The following is a 24,071-nucleotide window of genomic DNA, read 5'->3' as shown; positions in this document are numbered from 1 at the left end:
CAGTAGCATGTATATACTCATGTATGTATTTGGATTTTGGAGGCCCCAACGTTTTGGGGGCCCGGGGCGGGGGCACTGCTCGACCCCCCAGGGCCGGGCCTGTACTCAGCTTAAAATAAATAAAAAGCAAAATATATTTATTTTGGAATACAGATAGTAAAAAACATATTCAAGAATCAGAGTTGTCTTTACTTGCCGCATTTGTCGCTGATTCGTATTTCTTTCTCATCGTTGCCCTAAATATATACACAGTGAATACCAACCCATTAATCAAATTACAGTCACATTTAACTTAGAGATACATCATCTTTATCTTAATCTTGTTAAGGTTTGGCAGTATAGCCTCCTCCCCTAATCTGTCGTAATCCACTCCACCCCAACCCTAGGCAAAATATTGTGGCCCACGAATTATATTTTTCAAAACAAATGTCATGTCATCCAAACAAAGATATTAATAGTAATAAGACTAAATAAAATACTAAAACGGTGTGCTATACTAGTGCTAGTAGTAATAAAGAACAAATCTGAATTTGATTGCGTCGAGTGTTAGTTCATATGATATGAGCACATGTGATGATATATATCCAAACATTGAATTAATTCCAATTGAGTACAAGTAATTACTCCCTCCGTCCCATTCAAGATGATCACATTTCCTGATTTGTTTGCCCCAATCAAGATGATCACTTTCTAATTTTAGAAATAATTAACATCCTCTCTCATCGCTCCTCATTAAAATTTCAACTACATTTTTCCTCTCTACTTTATTCCACTTAACAATACTTTCTAAAATCTCGTGCCACTCAAGAATGTGGTCATCTTGAGTAGGACGGATGGTGTATTTCATTTAATGTAAACTCGTTACAACTTAGGGAAGCCACGTCATGGTTAAGAGAGAAATGTATAAGTAAAACACTAAAACCCTCAATAAAATGAAATTTTAACAATTTTTTTCATTTTTAACATACTTCAATTCATGTCCACTTATATTACAAATTTGAATGTTAAATCAATATCCCATAACTCACGAATAAAAATTTAGTGGATTTATCAAATGGGGTATAATGTTAGAAATTACTTTTTTCCTTTTTTTTCTCTTTATGTAATTTTAATTAATTTAAATTTTAATGTAATTAAAAAAAGTATTTTTTAACTTGAAGTATGAACACTCGAATAGAAACAAATGGATTTTGCCACGGCGCAGACAGAAATAGAATTATCGAAAAAAATGAAAGGAAAAAGAAAAAAGATTGAGGGGAACAGTTAAGCAGTCGTTATTAGTCCTATAAAAGGTGGCAGTGGCACGGAAGAGTTGAACAAAAGTTGGATGGATTTTGATCATGACGCTCCTCTGCTTCTCAACTCCCCCTATTTTCACCAACAAAAGGTAAATTAAATTATATTAAATCAAATCATTTCAATTCCACCTAATTCCATTTCTCTATTTTCCAATCAATTTATGAAGCAATTGTTTAAGCTAAGCATGGAGCTCCAAGAAACCAGGGTCCGAGCAGACCAAGACCTCAAATCACGCGACGCCCAAATCCTCCGTCTCAAGGAGCTCCTCGCCGCCGCCATTAAAGAACGCGACGAAGCTCGAGAAAACTGCAAGAAGATACTGTTGGAGAAGATCCTGGTCCACCAATCAGCCCCCAATTCAGTAATCTCCAGCATCGAAGACGAGCCCGCTAAAGGGATCGACGGATTGTCCTCCTCCGACTGCGAGGAGAGCATCGCTTCCTCGCCCGACAGAATGCCCGTGGAGTTGATCAAAGGCCCGTTGCCGGAAAAGGGGAAGCTGCTGCAGGCGGTTGTGAAAGCAGGGCCGTTGCTCCAGACACTCCTCCTCGCCGGCCCTCTCCCGCAGTGGCGCCACCCTCCGCCGGTGGTCGACCCCTATCAGATTCCGCCGCCGCCGTCCCCGCATTGGGCGGGCAGAAAACGGGGTCTGCCCGAGGTCTATAACTGGTGAATTGCAACTTGCAACAGGCAGAGAGTCTTGTCGTTGAAATTGGTAGTCAAGATTGGGGAGTGGAAGTGATTAGATTTTGGAAGGGGAACAGTGAAACACCAATTGGGGCAGCAGTTTTAGTTGGGGGGTCTCTTTCTACTTTCTATGCATAATTATTAGGCCGTTAAATCCTTGTTATTTTTAGTAGACACCTACCCAAGCTTTTTAGATATGTATATTGTTCGTTTCTCATGATAAAATTGTACTCCTAATTTAGGGAATGTTCATTCTTTCTCTCATTAATTAGAATGTAGGTGAAAATTGTTTTACTTTTCTTCATTCTTGTAATAATTCTAAACAAAGAATTACAGAAGTGATAAAGTTGAGAAGTAACAACACACTAATAAAATGGTCCTCACTAAGTCATTAGGAGAAGTTCACCCGACTATTTTCTATTTTTACATGCATAATGTGTTTATACAAAGCTCAAACACAACTCATCAACATGATGACAACAATAATGCACAAACCAAAAGTTCTTTATCGTAATGGGTTTTTTGGTTAAAATGGTGCTAAATATTTGGATAAGTAACCTCATTCTACCAAATTAAAAGTACTACCACATTCAACGAATTTGACATTCTCTCAAATCACAACAGCTACACCGAAAAGTTGAAAACTCATTGCTCACAATCCCTGAACTTAAGATTTTTCACAATACAAAACAAGACAAACTTTGCTCTTTTGAGATTTACAACTTTATCATTTGCTCAAATTTTTCATTCAATTTGGTTTTTCACATTTTCTTATGAATACGCTGCCTTCTCTTTTATAAGTGTGTAATGACTACGACCAAATGATCTAGCATCAACAATAACTATCACCCAAAGGCCCCCTAACTAAATACTACTCCCTCCGTCCCATAGTAGATGTCACACTTGGAAGATGGTACATGATTTTAGGAAATGTTATTTTATGCGTTAAGTGGTGAGAGAAAATATAATTTTATAATTGATGTGAGAGGAAACTTTTTCCAAAAGAAGAAATGTAACATCTTTTGTAGGACAAACTAAAAAGAAAAATGTGACATCTATTATGGAACGGAAGGAGTAGTACATAATACAAATACAAAGTTTAAATTGCTGGGGCCATGGCCCTTTAAAGTCTAATGTGATTTTGCCCCGGATTCTATAGGGAATTATCCTAGCATGCAAATAGAGAGAATTTGCATAGAAATAAAGCATTCAATATCAAACAAAAAATGAATTATTATCATTATTATTTGATCAGCTTATGAAACTCTCACAAATCTAATTCGATTTACAAAAACATATGAGCTTTGCTTGCTTCTTCAACCGTCGTCATGGTTTTAATTGGCTTCTTAGATTTCTTTTAAAACCTTTGATTTATCGTATTTTTATCATAAGGAGCCTTAATCATGATCATCCTCATTCTTACTAATTTTGGGGGGGAAATCCATCTCTCTTCTACATTTCAAAGATAGTTCGTGCGCACTAAACTTTGTTTGAGAATTCGAATCATACAATTTACAAGATTTCATAACACTAAACTGTTTTCACCCGTTTTTTAAATGAGATTTGGGAGATTTTAGGTTATATTTTACTATTAGCCCATGTTCTGCGCTAAATATTTGTTTCTAAATTTGACTATATGTATGAAACATGGGAAATTAATAAATTTGATGTGTATGGGCAACAACCATGAGGTGGAGAAGGGCCAGCATGTCGCCCTGAGTGGGTTCCCACAGATCTCATTTACGATCTAAACCCATGTCTTAACTGTTTTTAAGTTGAAATTATATCCCTCTTAATCATTTTTTTGCAACTTATCTTTTGTGATTTAGTTTAACCTGCCTCCAATCTTTGCTACTTTCAATTATTGCGTCCCAACAACCTTTTACATAGTAATAATAAAATGTTGTCCAAAATTCCTTCCTTTTTTTCTTTCTTGAAAAATGAATTTTAATTCTTAGTTAACCACAACTCAAAGACATTACAAAATTCTATAATTGAAATGTTTTGAGTTCAGTCTATATAATATTTTCCATCTTATGTGATGTTGTAATAATCTTGTCTACTTGCCAGTGGCGGATCCAGGATTTTTGGTTTGGGGGTACGATAAATAATTACTATCTTCGAGCTTCAGAATCGGTTAATATCTTCTTTTAACTTGTCATTGTTTTTTTTAAAAAAAAGTTTCATTATCTTTTATTTGGATGACCTCAACTGTCAAAAATAAAAATTCTTATATTTATATATGAGAGATAATTTATTTAAGCTTTTGCAAAGTGCGTTATTTTTAATGACAAAACATCTTTTGGCTTATTTAAGAAAATTTTCAATAATTTTAAAAATGTATTAGAAATACAAAAAAATATAAATATAAAATTTATTACAAGAAGATTAAAATACTTTACAAAATATTTGAAAAATGATTAAAATAATCCAAATATATTAAAAAGGACAATAAATACATAATAAAAACTAAATGCATTACAAAAGAAATGTTTAAAAATACAAAAAATTAAAAGGAATTAAGCTTGAGAATAGTGAAAAGATAAGGAAATTAAATATATAAGTATACAAAAAATGTTACATAAGAAAAATTAAAGGCATTAAATATTCTAATGCATTAGTAATAATAAAAGGTAAAAAAACTATTATATCATAGAGGAGGACATAAAATTATGAAATGCACTAGAGAAGACTCGAACCTGGGTGCAGCAGGAGATATCCTGGGAATTTTACCACTAGGCCATCGAATCCAATTACATTTAGCCGAATCTTATATAGTATTATTAGAAATATTTGGGGGTACAGCTGTACTCCTTTATTCCCATGTAGATACGCCAGTGCTACTTGCGATGTATTGTCTTGTTTAATAAGTACTATTATATGTATATATATGGAGTTTATAATTCTAAAAGAAAAATAGAATTTCTAGTAAAACACAGTTCAAAATTCAAATTAAGGATTAAGTAAATCATTATTCAATTAACATTTTATTTAATTATTAAAGTGTAGCATGAGAAATTGGTTATGGAGTAGTATATTTTAAACAGAAGAGAAACTAACAAGAAGTCCATTTGAACTCATAATTAGTTGGTGAGTTTCAGCACGTGAATGATGTCTCAAATATTGGTAGTAAGAAAAGAATTTTGGAACTTGTTAAGAGTAAATTTGTAAAAAAAGAAAAAAAACATATGTACAAGTATTTGGGCCACTCATCAAAACTTAATTTTGGGATGGCCCATATATAATAAACTCATCAAAGTTATTCAAAGCAAGATCTATATTATATACACACACTCATGAGTTGCAGTCAATTAACTACTTTCTTCCCCTTTCCACAAGCAATCATCCAACTAATACCATTAAACACAACTTGACTAGAATGTTGTACCATTAATGAATGGTCTTATGAATGCAATCACAAATGATGCTGATTATAAGGCTTCACAAATTATTACACGAATCTAAAAAACTAGTTCGAAAATGACTGAATACAGTATATATGGTTCGTTACATCTCAATATTTTCATTTTCATCATATACTATCTGTTGAATTGTTCCGAGGAAAAAAATTAATTTGACACACTGAGTTCGAGTATTTGAGTTTTATGTTTAATAGTGTCAAACTTATCCCACTCTTATGCATAACCAGACGTGGAAAAACATGCATTATTTTAATATTGAGGTATTATGTTTCCAAAACTATATTGTGGGGTGGTTTCTTACAATTTCATGTCGGGCTCGTTTCAAAACTTGGATCAATTTTCCTATTCAAGTACAAAATGTTGGAAATAGCCTATAAATTGAATAGAAAATAAAATTTAGTGGTCCAATACTACGCAATGAATATAATACTCTTTTGTTTCTAAGAAGTTAGTCGCACTTCACATTTCTTTATTTGGAAAAAAATTTCTCCCAAATAATCATCAATTGGAGCAAATAAATTGACATACTTTTGTCAGAATCAGTATAGCTTTCCGCACTTTTGAATGAATCAATATATCTTTGTTCAGATTCTATTAATGTACACATTATATTCCCAAGTTTTAAAGAGACTAGTAGTTTAGGGGTAAAAGAAATTTTCCCTTCCATACATATCTTCAGCAAGAAACATTTTTCTTTTTATTTTAGAGATTCAGCAAAAAAAAATTATAACGTGTGGGTCCACAAACTTAATCAACATCCCATTCCAATTTCCATCCCCACTACCAAACAAACCTCTTTGAATCACAGCACTCCTAAAAAAGCCAAAAATCGAATCCTCAAAAGTAAGAAAAGAAAAAGCTACAAGTGGAATCACCATAACGATTGATGCTTTTTTTCTTCCCCTCAAATTCAGGCACTTGCTCCAGTCCTCCCCATCCCGTCCCTCTCATCACTCGCTCTGTCATTTCATCCAACACGTGCTATTCAAAAAGTTTTAGCTAATTTCATGTTTGCTTGCGTCGTCGTCGATCTATTGCGTGATTATATTGAGATTTTATTAAATTCTGGAGAGAATGCTGAATAACCTAGTTCTTCATGGTTGATCATATTCGGATTTGATTTGGATTTTTAAAGTGGTAAAAATGGATGAGAGAACGAAGAAATACAGGCAGCTGAGCCCGGATAGAGCAAAAGTTTGGACTGAGAAATCTCCCAAATATCGATACAATCATCACTATAGCTCTCCGCCGCCGCGTCATGCTGGGAAAGTTCCTGTTGTTTACTATTTATGCCGGAATCGCCAGCTTGAGCACCCGCACTTCATGGAAGTCCCGCTATCTAATGATGATCTTTACTTGAGAGGTAGTAATGTGATTTTGGATATAAATATGTTACAAATGTTGCTGCAGCTTGATTTTGAGTTTTTTTTTTGGAAGATGTGATTGAAAGGCTTAATGTTTTGAGAGGAAGAGGTATCGGTTCAATGTATTCTTGGTCCTGCAAGAGGTGGGGGCACTAATATTCTAACTGAACTTTGATTTGATTTCTGAGTTTTGGATTTCAAGTCAATTTTGTTGATGCAGGAGCTACAGGAATGGGTACGTATGGCATGATCTTTGCGAGGATGATGTTATTCATCCTGCTCATGGCAATGAGTACATTCTCAAGGGTTCAGAGATCTTTGAAGATTCGGATCCGGGTAATCAAATTCTCATTTTATTTTCAGTTGTTTGGCTAATTATTTTTTATAAATATGCTGTTTTGATTGGATTGAATCGGATAGGTGAATTTGCTTACTCTCTGTAATTGATGAATCTTGTTTCCTAGATCGCTTTAGCTAATCTAGTGGTCATTCTCGTTTGAGTTCTCGGGCATAGCTTTCATCTTGTTTGATGAATATGCAGCATTGATTTGAATCGGATTGGTAAATTTGCTAGTTTATGCAAGTCGATGAATCTTGTTTATTAGGCTGCTTTAGTTCTGCACCCGAGTAAACTCATTGTCATTTCAATGTTGTTGAGATGATATGCATTCTTGAGGGGACTGAATTGGTAGGTGTGTTTGCTTAGTTTCTGCAAAATTGACGAATCTTGTTTCTTTAGGTCGCTTTAGTCCTGCTCCGACTTTTATAAATCAGGGCCAGAGAGCATTGTCTGGACAGCCTTGCCCCCAGAACCAGGAGGAGTCATCTTCTTCGTCTAGCTTGAATGATGGAACTACAAAGAGTTTGCAGGATGATGAGCTGCCATCTCAGCTGCAGCCCCCTTGTGCATCCCCAGAATCAGGTGTGGAGAAGGTTTCGTATGGCCCTCTAAGCCTAACAGAGTACAAAAATGAGGGCATTGCTAATGCTTCCACTCAGACAGAGTTACAAGAATGCACAGTCGTGGAGAAAGGTGTTTCGACCGATGATGGTTCATTGGAACCTCACCAGACTCAACTTTCCGAGCTTCAAGATAATGCAGAGAGATCTGGGAACTCTGTTTCGCTACCTCCCTCTGCTGCCGGTGCTGCATCAAGTGTTATTGGGGAGAAGACGTTGGAATCTCTCATCAGAGATGACGTGAGGAAGTTGAACAGCTTTAGGATACTCGAAGAAGAAGGATACCGGTTCCCATCAAGAACAAAGCTCAAGATTATTAATATGATAACGCAACTAATCTCCTGCGGCTATGTACAAGAGAAAGATCACAGCTTTGGCCTTATTCCAACCTACGGGCCTAGGTATTCCAGCTCCAAGTATCTGTCCACTTCAGTAACATTGGGAGAGATCGATCACCTGCCTGAGAATCCTCAGCCAATGGGAAAGAGGGTTGCAGATAAAAAGTGCTTTAGTGGGAGTTTGGCTGAGAAGAGTGTGGTCGAAGAAGTTGCACCCACTCTCAAACGATCCTCTTCTTACAATTCTGATCGGTATGGGCTGTTGTTTTTCTTAATATTTTGATGCTTATGAGATAGTATGAGTGAACTAACAAAACTCATTTGCAGAAGCAGTCAGCATATTGATTCAATAAATGATAAGGAAGAAGACAGTTCCACACATTCAAAATGCGTCCCATTATCAATCAAGGCTTCTTCTCTCCGTAAGCAGCTAAGATGTGAATTACTGAGATCCCCTCTCTACGAGAAACGTAGGATCTCATCCGAGAGAGGGGAAAGCTCGCGAATCACTGACCCAGGCATGTCAAATGAGAGCAAGAGGACGACAGATCCACGCTCGGTCAGAATCGAAGAAAGTTGAGTTCCATCTCCTTTGAATAAGCAACTAGTGGTTTAGAGATTCGTTCTCATTTAAACATTAAGTTAAAACATTTTCTCTTTTACTTTATCTCCTAACAGGCTTGCATCAGGAGCTCGAGTTATAATACAATCCACAGCATCGTGGGATTAAGAGAGTTAGTATTTTATTTTAATTTATTTACATCGCATAGATGAGAAGAGTGGGATCAATCTTGAAACATCCTAGTACAAAATCAAGAAATTGACGTTGAGGTTTGAAGTGAAACAGGTCAGTCAGTCTCCAAATGTGGTCCAGATCTGATTCTTGGTTTCAGGTTTCAAATTTCAACTTCTCCTTTGACAGTTGTAAAAGCATTTACACAAATGAAAAGGGATATGAAAAGCATTAGATAAATCTTCTCCTTTGCTAGAGAATATATTCTGCATTGTCCACTGCCCCTACTTTTTACCACATATCCTTTGTTATAAATATGGAAATTTTGCATTGAAAGGTGCAAAAATGTCGTCAACATTATATCAAAAAAGTAACAGATGTTAAGTGATGATTGGGGCAGGAGAAAATGAGAGCTCCAATTCAATACACAGATATCTACATGCATACTTTAAAACCTATTCCTATGAGCCTTCGAATTGATGCATGAGCAAGTGTTAAAAACAGTTTGGTAAGTATTTAATAAAGAAGCTCACAAGCATATTCTACAATCGTCTTTGAAGCCGAAATTCATGTAAATGTTAATAAAGAGGGAGACGAAAATGGTAAATATTTGACGGGTCCATACATATGTCTACCTAATTGTAATTACGTAAATCTCTTCTCTATCTTCTTTTTGCTCTCTCTCTCCAAATATCTACGTAAGGGTGATTAGCAATATATAGTACCACATGACAGTATAAATCACCAAATTTTTACTCTTAACGAAAATGACTGTAAGTGGAATCTATGTAGCAACTTTATTACCACATGAGAATCTATGTAGACCACCAAATTTTTTAACTAACGAAAATGACCTACCAGCGGAATATATGAGACTGACTTTACAGATTTGATGTTTTATAAAAAAAAAAAAAAAAGAAGTTTGTAGATTTGTAATAATTAATATTTCAATATAGTCCGGTTTTATGAGATCATTCATCACATGTGACAGAGGAGTATATTGGATGACTAAAATTCCTCCCTCTTATCAAGATTCCACTGACGCCTATATTCACTTTCGTATCAATTAGTATGCAGATCAAAGGAAAATGGAACTACTCCCTCTACGTAATGAATATGGACTCTCAATAGAAAGAATTGATTCATTGAATCCGGCCCACTATAATTGGGCCTTATTTGTGGCCGAGTTTGAATGCCAAATCCCATTATAGCCTTCTTTTAGCACATATTTTAAATTGGCCTCCTTTTATATCCACATAGGGCTATACAGAAATAGGCATGGCATGTATGCTTGCTTCTATAGAGCATCCGCAGCGGTGGCGAAAGTCGCCGCCGCCGTCCGCGCCGTTGGCAAGGCGAAGGACCGCCGCCGCTGCAGCCGCGCCGCCGGCACGGCGCTGCTCGATGTATCGAGCACGTCCGTGCCAGCGGACGCACACGTGTCGCCCTCCCATTCGTCAACGGCATAGCCGTTGAGTTTAAAAATTTTTTATTTTTTTTTTAAAAATCGGTTTTTTAATTAAAAAACCGATAAAAAAAAATTTCACTTCCCCAAAAAAATATATCCGTTTATGACCGTTTTTTACACCTTTTTAATTTTTTTTACCCCAAAAATACACACTTTCATCTATAAATACCCCCAATTTCACTCCCAAAAATTCACACTTTCACTACACAATTCTCATCATCATTCTCTCATCTCCATTATCATCTTCAATCTCTCATATCCATTTTCATCTTCCTCTCACACCCTACAACACCACTATGTCCGGTCACGAAGACAACCCAAGCGGCTCCCACGGTTGGAACCCCGAATGGTTCGGTTCGCAACCGTTTCCTAGTCCGGATAATGAATATTCGGCCCCTCCTCAAACCCAAGATTCGGGCGTTCCGGGTGGCTACCGTTTTAGTATTTTAATTATGTAATTTTTAATTTTTATGATTTTAATTATGTCTTTTTATTTTATTTGTAATTTGTAATTTTTATTGTGGTTTTTTTAATGAATTTTAGTATTATGAAAATGTTTTTGTGTAATTGAATTTTATATTAATTGTGCTCGTCCTTGCGGAAGAGCACAGTTGTGGGTGTTGTGCTCTTGCTAGAGAGCAGGCATGAATAGTACCGCCCGGGCCCACAACCGTGCCGCTGGCAAGAGCACGGTTGTGGGTGCTCTATTTTCTCTTTGTCTAACAATGAAACTGTAATTACCACCGAGTTGTGGTAATTCAACAAAAAATAAAGTATAATTTAGTTGGTAAGCTACTTTCCTTCTAAAACAAAAAAACTAGAAATGTAAGTGATTCAACAAAGATAATAACGTAGGAACAGTTGGTATAGTTATTTATTATCTACATCTAATAATATTCTAGTATTTATGTTTTTTTTTTGTTTCAGCGACTTTTGTAGAAATGTAAGTGATTCAACAAAGATAAAACATATTTGACGATAAAGTGTAGACCACTTTCTTTTTAAAATTCTAGTCAATAGATCAAAATTTTTAAATCACTACAAGAGTAAATAGAGAAATATTATTAATCATTTCAAAAAGAAAAAATAATGAAGGACTGTAATCCTTATTTGCAGGAAATATGATGGGCCATTATTTCACTTCCAACCTTGCCACCATGTTAAACATAAGGTCGGGTCCCTATTCCCAATTTGTGGCATTGTTTGTTTTATATGCACACCCACTTGTTGCGCTCCATACAAAGGTCCACATTTATTATGAATTAATTTTTCGGGCGAATTCTTTTATTTTATGCTATCCACTACCACTATCCATAATAGTATTTCCATTTTCGTTTTTTTCTTTTTGATGGGATGTGATTCATTTTTTCATTAATAATACTTTAATTATTTTTTTTCTATTTTTTCTCATACTTTATAAATTATACATTAAAATTAATATTCAATTAACTAAAAATGTATATTCTTATAGGATGAGGGATCATTCATTAATCACATTTTCTACTCTCATTTCCAGCTACAAAGCAATTAATGTACCCCATCGAAATTCATTATTCGTACTTCTTAGGATTCTTTGGGTGGGGTTGATTATTTTCTCTTTCCAATCAACCATTAGAGTCAAATTTAAGATAATTAATTAATATCTTAAATATTAAATACTTTATCAGGGGGTCTAATCACTAATGCGCACTATTATTCAATTATAAAAACATTTTTTTTAAAGTGAACATACATACTCCCTTCATCCCCTAAGAATAAAAAATATTTCATTTTTACTCCATCCCCTAAAAATATACTTTCTAAAAATTTCTTTCTCTCTAATAAGATGTGATTCTATTATTCACTAACACATTTTTCTTTCTAAAACTCTTAATCAATTTTGCATTAAAACCTATGTCATTTTCAAAGTTTCAATTTTTAGGAGACCGAGGGAGCATGATAGTTCGAACTCTTCAGTTATTTCTATTATTAAAACGCAAAAAACTTGTGTGTCGCCTACTATGGTACTTTCAAATGTCACAATAAGTATTTTGCCTCTTAAGACATCTCAATTGTGTGCATTATCTATGGTAGTAATATATTAAAATGTACCTAAAAGATTATAGTAATGAAACTTTCCTATACATTTTTGTCGCACCATGCAGATTATTCTAGTAATATGCGCCTTTTTCTTAATTTTAAGATGATCATATTTCTATGGTACGTAACCCAAGATTAAAGCCGAGTTTTTGAAAGAGTGAAACGAATGTGGAAAAACACGACCCAACTCCATCTTCAAACTTCAAACTTCAAACTTCAAAGCGGAAACAACAAAATTAAACTCCTGAATTTCATCTACAAACCAAACGCAACACAGATCCAAAGTTTGATGAATTTCTCAGTAGTCCGACAAGGTCTCGTGGGTGTGGCTGATGAAGAACACCTCGTAGATGATGCCGGCCCAGTAAATCCAGTGGTTGGCCCAGCTGAAGCCCACCTGTAGAAAGACAAAACCACATAGAGAGACAAAACCAGAAGATATACCAAACAATACTTGATGAAGAACACCAAGACTAAACAGAGAGAAATATGTAGAGAAAGGAATTTTGTTTCATTAATCAAAATCAAAATGATTACAAACTAGAGCTAGCTTATTTATAAACTAGTTACAAACGAGAAGCAGCTAAAGAAAAAAAGTCAGCTCACACTTTAACTAAAAATATCTTCCAACCGTCTCAACGGTCATATGCCAGCTCATCCCAACGGCTCCAACGGTCATCTCATCTCCAACACCCCCCTTCAAGATGGAGCATACAAACTACAAAAGCTCATCTTGCTCAATATCTTTTCAAAGGCTGCAGCTCCAAGGGGTTTAGTGAAAATATCAGCCAATTGCAAATCATTCTTGATATGCATTGGTTTAATGATCCCTTCTAAATACTTTTCTCTAACTGTGTGGCAATCAATCTCAATGTGTTTGGTTCGTTCATGAAAAACTGGATTTACACTAATATGTACAGCAGCTTGATTGTCACAGAAGAGAGGGACAACTCTTTCTATCTTAACTCCAAAATCTTTCAGCAATGCAATTGCCCAAGTTACCTCACATGTTGCTTGAGCCATTGCTCGGTATTCAGCCTCTGCTGAAGATCTTGAGATGGTTTGTTGCTTCTTTGACTTCCAAGATATTAAGGATGATCCAAGGAACAAGCAATAACCAGTTATTGATCTTCGAGTGTCCGGGCAAGCTGCCCAATCTGCATCAGAGAAGATGCTGAGCTTGGGTGCGGTTTCACTTGAGTAGAACAGCCCATGGCCCGGTGTAGCCTTTAGATATCTCAATATTCTTTCACTTGCTTCCCAATGCTCAACACACGGTCTTGAAACATACTGGCTCAACTTATGCACAGCAAAAGTGATGTCCGGCCTGGTGATGCAGAGGTACAACAGCCTTCCTATTTGTCTTCTATATTTGGATGAGTCTTCCATTATGTCTCCTGCTTCTTGTTTTAGTTGCTTAGTGGGATCCATAGGCACAGAAGATGGCTTGCATCCTAGGAGCCCTGCATCTCGGACTAGATCCATTGCATATTTTCTTTGTGAAACCATAATGCCTTTCTGACTTCTAGCTATTTCTAGGCCAAGAAAATATTTCGGATGACCTAGATCCTTGAACTTAAAGAACTGACTCAGAAACTCCTTGAAGTCTTTCATTAGCTCAGGCTTATTAGTGGCTGCCATAAGGTCATCTACATACACCACCACTGCAAAGAAAATGGAATTCTCATTCTTGAAGAAAAAAGAATGATCCGAGGCTGATTGTTGAAGACCAAACTTTGATAAAACTTCAGTAAGCTTCAAGTACCACTGTCTTGATGCTTGCTTTAGTCCATATAAAGACTTGTTAAGTTTACAGACCAATTTAGAACCTGGTGGATTGCCCCCCTCAACAAGCTGCCCGGGTGGAAGGTTCATATAAATCTCCTCCTTCAAGTCACCATAAAGAAACGCATTGTTTATATCAAGGTGGTACAGAGACCATCCATGAATAGCAGCCAAAGCAAGGATGAATTTAACAGTAGTAAGCTTAGCCACCGGGGAGAATGTGTCAAGGAAATCAATGCCTTCTAGTTGTGTAAAGCCTTTAGCAACTAAACGGGCTTTGTACCTTTCAACAGTAGCATCAGGTTTGAACTTCACTTTGAAAACCCATTTACAATCAATGGGAATCTTCCCATCAGGAAGTTGAAGGATCTGCCAAGTATTATTCTGTATAAGAGCAGAAAGTTCTTCTTGAATTGCTTGCTGCCATTCAGAGTGTGGAGCAGCTTGGGTGTATGACTTAGGTTCAAAGACAGTAGACATGATAACAATGAATTTAAGATGAGAGGGAGAGAGCTTGGAGAGAGAGAAGTATGCTGAGATAGGATAGGGAGTGGAGGAAGAGATGGAATTGCAGAGAAAATCAGTTAGGTGAGCAGGTGTTTTTGTTGATCTGCCAGCTCTAGTTATTTGGTTGGGATGAGTATGAATGGATGAAGTGGGATCAGAAAGAGCTGGAGATTGATCAGGAATGTGAGGAGAGTTCATTGTTGGTTCAGCAATGGAGGCTTTCTGGTTTGGAGTGATTGGAAAAACAGAAGGAGGTAAGTGATCATAAGGGAAAATGTCTTCATGGAAAATGACATTTCTGGTAATTATTTCTTGCATAGAATCAAGCTCAAGAAGCTTATACCCCTTATACCCAGATGGATACCCCAAGAAAACGCATTTGGAGGCTCTAGGAGAGAATTTATCTCTGTTGCGGGTGAGAGTAGAGGCATAACACAGACAGCCAAAGGCTTTGAGGTGAGAGTATGATGGTGGTTTTTGGAAAAGGGCCTGAAAAGGAGTAGTAGTATTATCTGGTAAAACTGAAGAGGGGGTTCTGTTTATTAGATAGGAAGCTGCAAGAATGCAATCACCCCAGAATGTATTTGGTAAGTGAGATTGAAAGAGCAAGCTCCTACCCACATTTAACAAGTGTTGATGTTTCCTTTCTACCCGAGCATTTTGCTGAGGTGTTTCAACACAAGAATGTTGAGTAATGGTACCAAACGAAGAGTAGAGATGGGGTAGATGAAATTCTGGTCCATTATCAGATCTAATAGCCTTGATCTTCTTCGAAAATTGAGTATGAATAGTGTTGAAAAACTGTGTTAACACATTCTTGACATCAGATTTGTGTTGCATCAGAAAAGTCCACACAAACCTAGATTTGTCATCTACAATAGTGAGGAAGTATGAAAAACCTTGTGTAGTACAAGGGGAAAAAGGACCCCATATGTCACAATGAATGAGATCAAATATGTCAGTGGCTATAGAATCTGAGGCAGTGAAAGACAAATGTTTTTGTTTGGCCAATGGACAGATTTCACAAAGAGAATGTGATTTATTTGATAAAGGTAGAGAAGAAGACATAGACTTGAGTTTATTAAAAGACAAATGTCCAAGTCTTCTATGCCAAAGGTCTATGGAAACAGCAGAATTGATACAAGCTAAAGCAGTAGAACCTGAGTTTGATTCAGACTCCACATCAAGAATGTAGAGGTTTCCAATTCTGCTACCCTTCCCAATCACAATCCCCTGAGAAGTTTCCTGAATTTGGATGGAATCATGAGAGAAATGAACAACACATGATAATGATGAAGTTAGGGAACTAACAGATATAAGATTGAAATTGAAAGAAGGAACACATAGGACAGAATGAAGGGTGATGGTTGGAGTTAGGCAAACAGATCCTATGTGTGTGACTGCTGCCTTAGCTCCATTTGGTAAATTTACAGAGGCATTATCAACAGAGGAGGATGATGAAAAAAGAGTGATATCACAACAGACATGGTGAGTAGCACCTGTATCAAGCAACCATAAAGGAGTAGATGCTGAAATGGAAGCAATAAAAGGAGGAAAAAGAGTTGTACCAGTAAAAGTAGAAGTAGAGGGAATTTGTGCGGCTGAATTGATATGTGCAGCTGAGTTGATATGAGCAGCTGAAGGAGTGGATGGAGTAGAAGTAGAAGGAGTTGACAGGGCAGCAAGCTGTGACTGCAAAAGAGAGATTAGTTGCTGGCATTGATCAGAAGTAGGTGCAGCAATAGATCCTGAAATAGGAGAAGGAGCTGCTTGATCAACATGATTAGAGAAATGATCATCCACATAATTCACAGATTTAGACTGATTGAACTCCTTAAAAGGAGGTTTCTCCCGGCCTCTGCCATAGCTTTGTGGAAAACCGTGCAAGGAGAAGCACCTATCCACTGTGTGGTTAGTTCTACCACAGTGAGAACACATCAATTTTCCTCTGCCAAAATTCACTGAAGCTGCATTGGCATAGGGCTGTTCACTCGAGGTTACAGTAGGAGATGGCAAGGAACCTTCAATACTCTTTTGCCTTTCCTCTTGAACAACCATAGAGAAGACCTTCGACAAGGAAGGAAGAGGAACAGTAGACAAAATACTTGATCTAATCTGAGAGAATGGAAGATTTAAGCCAATGAGGAACTGCATTGTGCAGTCATCCTCTTGATACTTGTGCCATTTCGAAGCACTATCACAATGGCATGTAGTGCAAGTACACCAAGCAATCGGTTGTGAATGTTTGAATTCATCCCAAACTATCCTCAGATTTGTAAAGTAGGTATTAACATCAGAATTACCTTGTGTAAGAAACATGAGCTGCTGCTTTAGTTGATAGGAGCGTGCAGAATCTATCTGAGAAAAACGATTGCGTAGATCCAGCCATAACTCATGAGCATCATCAATATACATGATACTTGAACAGATCTGAGGAGATACAGAGTTTCGAAGCCATGAAATAACCATGCTATTGCATCGAATCCAGGAAGGAGAGAGAAGATCATCGATCGGTGGACGAGGCAACGATCCATTCACAAACTGAAGTTTATTTTTGGCAATTAAGGCTGTGATTACAGATCTGCTCCAATTGATGTAATTGGACCCGATCAACAGCTGAGGAACAAGTTGCAGACTCGGATTATCACTTGCATGAAGATAATACGGACTTGTGTTGTCTTCGATCGGAACAACAACTTCACCACCACGATTTCCTCTACGATTCATAATGAGAGAGAAGAGAAAGGAGAAACAGCGGAATTACGAGGTTGTCATTGATACCATGTAGAAAGACAAAACCACATAGAGAGACAAAACCAGAAGATATACCAAACAATACTTGATGAAGAACACCAAGACTAAACAGAAAGAAATATGTAGAGAAAGGAATTTTGTTTCATTAATCAAAATCAAAATGATTACAAACTAGAGCTAGCTTATTTATACACTAGTTACAAACGAGAAGCAGCTAAAGAAAAAAAGTCAGCTCACACTTTAACTAAAAATATCTTCCAACCGTTTCAACGGTCATATGCCAGCTCATCCCAACGGCTCCAACGGTCATCTCATCTCCAACACCACCATTGCAGGCCCGAAAGATGTTGGCTCCCGCGATCAGACCGATAGCAATCGGAGCTATGATGCCGATCTCGCCATTCTTGGGGTCGACTGCGGTGGCGTAGACGGTGTACACGAGCCCGAAGGTCGCCACGATCTCGAACACCAAGGCTGTCCACACGGTGATCCCCGCCACGCCGAACGTCGGAACGGCCTGCGCAGTTAAATAATGGTTTATTACTTGCACTTAAAATTAATCAAAATGTGAATATTTTAATGATGTTAATTACCAAGCCGGTGGTGAAGATCAGGAGGGCGGAGGGTGATGTAGAGGATGCCGCGGAAGAGGGTGATGTGGCCGCCGACGAAGAGGCCGAAGGTGACGGCGGGGTTGTCGTGGCCGCCGGATATGTTGGCGATGATGGCGACGGCGACGGCGACGAAGAGGGCGATGGCGTGGGCGATGGAGGCGGAGATGTGGCCGGCGGGGGAGATTGTTGTAGGCGAAGACGAAGATGAGGGTGTTTATGAATTCGGCGACGGCGGCCTTGATGGCGCCGGGTTGGCTGAACTCGTCGCGGTTGCCGATGGCGACGCGCCTCAGCGGGACGTTGAAGTGGTCTCTGGGGCCCGGCATTGGTGGAGAAGTGGTCTCTGGGGCGCGAGTTTCTGCATGGCACCGCTGTAGCCGGTTGCCGGTCATATTATTGCCTCATTTTTTCTTTTATTTTTATATTCTTCTTTACCCATACTACTATTATACCCTTTTCTACAAGATTACAGATGTATGAAAGATTATTTTATAAAGTTTCAGCATCATTGTGCTCAAATAATTGAATCGAGGTAGGATGTGCTTAATAATTGCTTCGGCTTTCTTTAGAATTACTAATAACTATACATTTGTGCCCTCTTTTAAATTGACAACAGGTACTACTACTTGATGACTTCAAAAAACTAATGAGGCCATCCACAACGCTGTCACTATACCGTCCCTTAATTATCCCTTAAATTATTATTTGCGGGCTCCATTGTACTTTTTTACTTCTTTCCTTAACTAAGGGACAGAACCTGCAACCCTCCGTCCCTTAAATTACTATTCATTCAATTTCATTTTTATTTTTATTTCCAACCAAATTCAATTAAAAAAACACACTTCATTAAAAATAAAATAAAATTACAACATAAAAAAATACAACTTAAAATTAAAAAAATAAAAAAGACATAATTAAAATCCTAAAAAAAATAAAAATGACATAATTTAAAATACAATTTTACAGAAAATAAAAAAAACTACTCCGACGGCGAATCATCCCCCAGAGGCGGTGGAGGTGCACTGAAGCCGTGAGGAGGCGGAATGCCAAGTTGTGCCGCCATAAACGTAACTCCGTTAAGCCAGGCTTGGTATTGGGCGGGCGTAAAGCGGGAAGTGTCCGCCATTATGGCGGTCGTGTACATGGCCATAAAGGAGTTGGGGGGTCCCCCGAGCCCTCCTGGCTTGATTGGGCTCTGCCCCTCCTCCCTCTAGCCACCTTCGCCGCATTTCTCCCTTGCGGCCGACGGCGCCCACGGGAGGATCCCCCGGCATCGTCTGCCGGGGTCTCAACCTCCTGCGAGGCAAACTCTATTGGCCCGCTGCCCGAACCGTCACCAGACGAGTATTGGCCACTCGTCGTGTGCTTCATGCGCTTCGACGTCGAGCCCGTGCTGGACCGCACACCGCCGACCCACCTTTCCTCGTCCTTGACGGCCTCCCAAACATCGACATATTTGAATTGTTTGCCGGTGTCGTCGAAGTAGACCCGCAAAGCCGACCTCAAAATGTCGGCTCCCGTGGCTCCGCTTTGGTAATGAGCCGCTTCATTCTTGTGAATGGCGCAGAATCGTTTGACCTCTCTTTCGACTCGGTCAAAGTGGGGCGGAGCATCTTATATGTGCGGCGGCGGTTCTTTTTCGGCTTAATCTCGTGGTAGGCCTCGGTGACCTTTTCCCAGAACCACTTCCGGGGTTGTTGATTCCCGATGATGGGATCGTACGAGACGCTGATCCAGGAGTTGTACACCGCCATCGTTTCTTTGGGGCCGTACGAATGCCGGCCTAGATCCTCCTCCTCCTCGTCCGCCTCGGCCTCCGCCCAGGAGCTTCCCTGCCTCGGCCTCCTCTCCCGCCTCGGCCTTCTTCCGGAGTGGGTTGAACCGGATAATCCTCCCGAATCTGGGATAATCCCTACAAATACCGCGGGGCGGAGGGACGGGCATATGCATCAACATCAAAATTAGGTGGTTGGTACCCCGGTGTCGACGAACCCTGGGTGCCCGGCGTCGACGAACCTGTTGGTTCTACTGATTACAAGAGATAAGAGCCGGGCGTAATACAACCCAAAAGAAGGAATACAAAAGAGGAAACTGAACTAGAATGAGATTACAAATGTAAAAACGAAACAGTAACCGTGAAAAATGTTTGAGCCGAGTCGAGGAGGCCTCTTCCCGCAAGACGAGATACACCCCGGTAGTGCTCTTCGGTTTGGCGTGTCGTCCCCAAAGGTAAAACGGCTACGTCTCTATTGATGCAGCACCGCAATCAGTAGAGCTCCGGCGAACTGGATGGAGGAGAGGGCAGAGCTTCGACAGAAGGACAATGCAGAGAGAGGGAGAGAGCTTATGATGATGCAGAAGGCTTGTAATGGTGTGTACTAATGCAGTGGTATGGCTAGCCTATTTATAGGCCAAACCACCATGCAGGGTCAACCGAGCCATGAAGGCTCATCATGGCAGATTCGTAACCGACGTCGGTTACGAGCGTGTGGCAGGCGTGTGGAGCGTGTGGATTTCTCACGTGGCAGCCGTGACTGTGCCTCGCTTGACGACGTGTCAAGCCACTTGGATTGCTGACTCGGCGGTGGTCCAAAAAGAATAGTTTGGGCCAAGCCCCAAGCCCAAAGACCACCCAAAGACCAATTGCCAAGTCCAAGATCAAGATCAAGATCAAGATCGAGATCGAGATCGAGATCGAGATCGGGTCCGGGCCCGGGCCCGAGCCCGCGGCCCGCGCCCACGCCCACGCCCACGAGCACGAGCACGGGCTCGGGCGGGGCGGGCGGCGGCGGCGCGCGCGTGTGGGCTTTTCACCCATCTTGATCCACTATAATTATTAAGTAATATAAAGTCACTTAATTTAAACACATTAAAGATGTATTAATCTTCCAATGTGGGATAATTAACACTAGTTAATTATTCCCTAAGCATATGCTCCAAGCTTTAATTAAAAGCTAATTATGCCCAACTTTAATCCACTATTTCTCACTCACCGGAAATCAGATTTGAGAAAGTGAATATACTACATTTATCTACGTAAAATGTAGATCGACGCTATATCATTTAATTTCACAAAATTAAATGTCTCATCACATTTATTCTTTGGTCAAAACCATTGACCGGGCATATTTAATCCATGATTTTTACAATCCCCCACATGAGTGGAAATAGCCAAATGCATATGCATGCTGACATAAGCTCAACCCTAGAGAGGTATATAAGCATAAGGATAGGTAGTTGTTGACTTTGAACCCTCCATAGTCGACACCATCGGATACACAGGCGGCTTAGTAGCGCGATGCTTTGAACTAATCCCCCACGGCGTGCACCGAGACAATGGTGTTAACGCTTAAAAACCTCAACCTCATCCGTTCTCACGTTTTGTGTCCATTGCGGTCTTGGACACCACTTTGGATTCATAAGTGCATTTTTTTATGAAGCGACCACACTTCGCACTTACATAGGTGATTCTTAGTCAAGTACCTTGCCATACTTGGTCTCTTTGAGAATTCCATCTCTTTGAGATCCTTAAGAACCATTAAAAGTCATAGACTTAGCCTTTACCACTAGGCAAGCTCTTCAACACTCTATTGCTCTCTTAGGGAATATATATAGTTGAGTGTTTCTCATGTACTCTCATAGCTTAGTTGTCCCTTTGAACCAAGTTCTTGGGATCTCCAGTCATCATGGTTGGGTTACCACTATGATAATTCTTTAGTTTGTGGATTTCAAACCCATTCCCTCTAGCAACTTATTCATTAGATCACGGTTTAACCCTTTGGTTAGCGGATCCGCTAGATTATCTATTGACTTCACATAGTCAATTGTAATCACCCCTGTTGTGATCAAATGTCTCACGGTGTTATGTCGTCGACGTATATGTCGAGACTTACCGTTATAGAAGCCATTGTTTGCCCTTCCAATAGCTGCTTGGCTATCGCAGTGGATCAGCACTGGTGGCACTGGCTTAGACCAACATGGAATGTCTTCAAGGAAGTTCTTAAGCCACTCGGCTTCCTCACCAGCCTTATCCAAGGCAATGAACTCCGATTCCATTGTTGATCGGGCTATACAGGTCTGTTTTCTGGATTTCCACGATACAGCACCACCCCCAATAGTAAAGACATATCCACTTGTTGAAAGTGAGTCTCTATTATCGGATATCCAATTGGCATCACAGTACCCTTCAAGTACCGGGGGTATCTCGAGAAGTGTAGCCCAAAATTTTGAGTATGTTTTAAATATCTCAAAACCCTTACAAGAGCTCTCCAATGCTCTTTGCTTGGATTGCTCGTGTAACGACTCAACTTGTTCACGGCACAAGCGATGTCAGGTCGAGTGCAATTAGTCAAGTACATAATGCACCCGATGACCCGTGCATACTCTTCTTGAGCAACAGGCTCGCCTTTGTTCTTGCTCAAGTGAACGTCGAGTTCAATTGGAGTCTTAACCGACGCGCCATCATAGGCTTTGAATTTATTCAATATCTTCTCAACATAATGTGATTGTGTTAAGATGATTCCATCATTCGTTCTTAGAATCTTCATTCCAAGAATTACATCGGCTAGACCCATGTCTTTCATGTCAAAGTTTCTCTTTAACATGGCCTTTGTATCGTTAATTACTTGAGTGTTGCTACCCAAGATTAACATATCATCAACGTAGAGACACACTATAACATGACCGTTATTAGTGCTCTTGATGTAGACACATTTGTCGCACTCGTTGATTTTAAACCCATTTGATAACATCACATTATCAAACTTCAAGTGCCATTGCAATGGCGCTTGTTTCAATCCATATAGGGACTTTACGAGCTTGCATACCTTTTTCTCTTGTCCAGGTACTACAAACCCTTCGGGTTGTTCCATATAGATTTCATCTTCTAGTTCACCATTTAGAAACGCGGTCTTTACATCCATTTGATGAATCTCAAGATTGTGCAATGCAGCAATAGCGAGAAGCACTCGTATAGATGTAATCCTTGTTACAGGTGAATAGGTATCGAAGAAGTCATGTCCTTCCTTTTGTTTAAAACCCTTTACTACTAATCGGGCTTTATACTTATCAACTGTTCCATCGGCCTTAAACTTTCTTTTAAGAACCCATTTGCATCCTAAAGGTTTAGCACCTTCGGGCAAATCAACCAACACCCATGTGTGGTTTAGCAAAATTGAATCAATTTCGCTTTGAACAGCTTCTCTCCAATGCAGCCCGTCTGGGCCAGCAAAGGCTACTTTTATCGATGTTGGTTCTTCATCCAACATGAAAGCAATGTAGTCAGGACCAAAAGTTTTTGGTGTTCTGACTCTATTACCACGTCTTAGTACTGTATCTTTTGGATCGGGCCTTGCACGCTTGCGCGATTCAGGTTCCGCATCTGCTGATTTAGAACTAGTGGCTTATTCTTCCACTTGTTTAGAACTAGTGGCTTCTTCAATTCTTGTCTCAGAATTGGTTGAGACTTTTTCCTTGTCTTTGCAAGGAAATGTATTTTCGAGAAATACAGCATTCCTCGACTCAATTGTTGTTCCTACTGTGATAGTCGATATTTCAGACTTGTGAACAACAAATCGATATGCACTACTGTTAAGTGCATATCCAATGAAGATACAATCAACCGTCTTAGGTCCGATTGTAACTTCTTTGGGCGGAGGAACCATCACCTTTGCCAAACACCCCCACACTTTGAGGTATTTGTAGGATGACTTCCTTCCCTTCCACAACTCATAAGGAGTGACATCTTTTCCTTTGAGAGGGATCTTATTCAAGATATAGTTGGCTGTCAAAACAGCTTCCCCCCACATGTTATGTGGTAATCCTGAAGTTAGAAGCAGTGCATTCATCATCTCTTTTAGAGTTCGATTTTTGCGTTCTGCAACACCATTAGATTGTGGTGAATATGGAGCAGTTGTTTGATGAATTATACCACTTGCGTTGCATAACTCCTCAAACGGGGCTACATATTCGCCTCCTCTATCGCTTCGAATCATTTTGATTTTACAACCAAGTTGATTCTCAACCTCGTTCTTATAATTTTTGAACGCTTCTATTGCTTCAT

At 39.1% G+C, this 24,071-nt stretch overlaps 2 protein-coding genes across 3 annotated transcripts; both read left to right on the top strand.

Annotated features, from left to right (window-relative positions):
• Window positions 1-1,249: 1,249 nt before the first annotated feature.
• On the top strand, window positions 1,250-2,254 carry LOC121796080. The gene is made up of 2 exons (XM_042194807.1): window positions 1,250-1,387; window positions 1,466-2,254. The coding sequence occupies exons 1-2, from the start codon at window positions 1,328-1,330 to the stop codon at window positions 1,970-1,972; spliced, it is 567 nt and encodes a 188-aa protein (XP_042050741.1). The 5' UTR covers window positions 1,250-1,327; the 3' UTR covers window positions 1,973-2,254.
• A 3,967-nt stretch (window positions 2,255-6,221) lies between these two features.
• On the top strand, window positions 6,222-9,075 carry LOC121796068 (protein SOSEKI 3-like). Of its 2 annotated transcripts, none has more exons than XM_042194786.1 (6): window positions 6,222-6,771; window positions 6,846-6,915; window positions 6,993-7,108; window positions 7,512-8,322; window positions 8,404-8,646; window positions 8,749-9,075. In XM_042194786.1, exons 1-6 carry the CDS (start codon window positions 6,552-6,554, stop codon window positions 8,798-8,800), a joined length of 1,512 nt encoding a protein of 503 aa, XP_042050720.1. In that variant the 5' UTR covers window positions 6,222-6,551; the 3' UTR covers window positions 8,801-9,075. The 2 variants fall into 2 exon arrangements, with proteins under 2 accessions (XP_042050720.1, XP_042050729.1); XM_042194795.1 differs by having other exon boundaries at window positions 8,398-8,645.
• Window positions 9,076-24,071: the final 14,996 nt, after the last annotated feature.

The sequence above is a fragment of the Salvia splendens genome, chromosome 1 (assembly GCF_004379255.2).
Source record: "Salvia splendens isolate huo1 chromosome 1, SspV2, whole genome shotgun sequence".
Lineage (NCBI taxonomy): Eukaryota > Viridiplantae > Streptophyta > Magnoliopsida > Lamiales > Lamiaceae > Salvia > Salvia splendens.
This window is presented reverse-complemented; position numbering and strand designations above follow the sequence as displayed.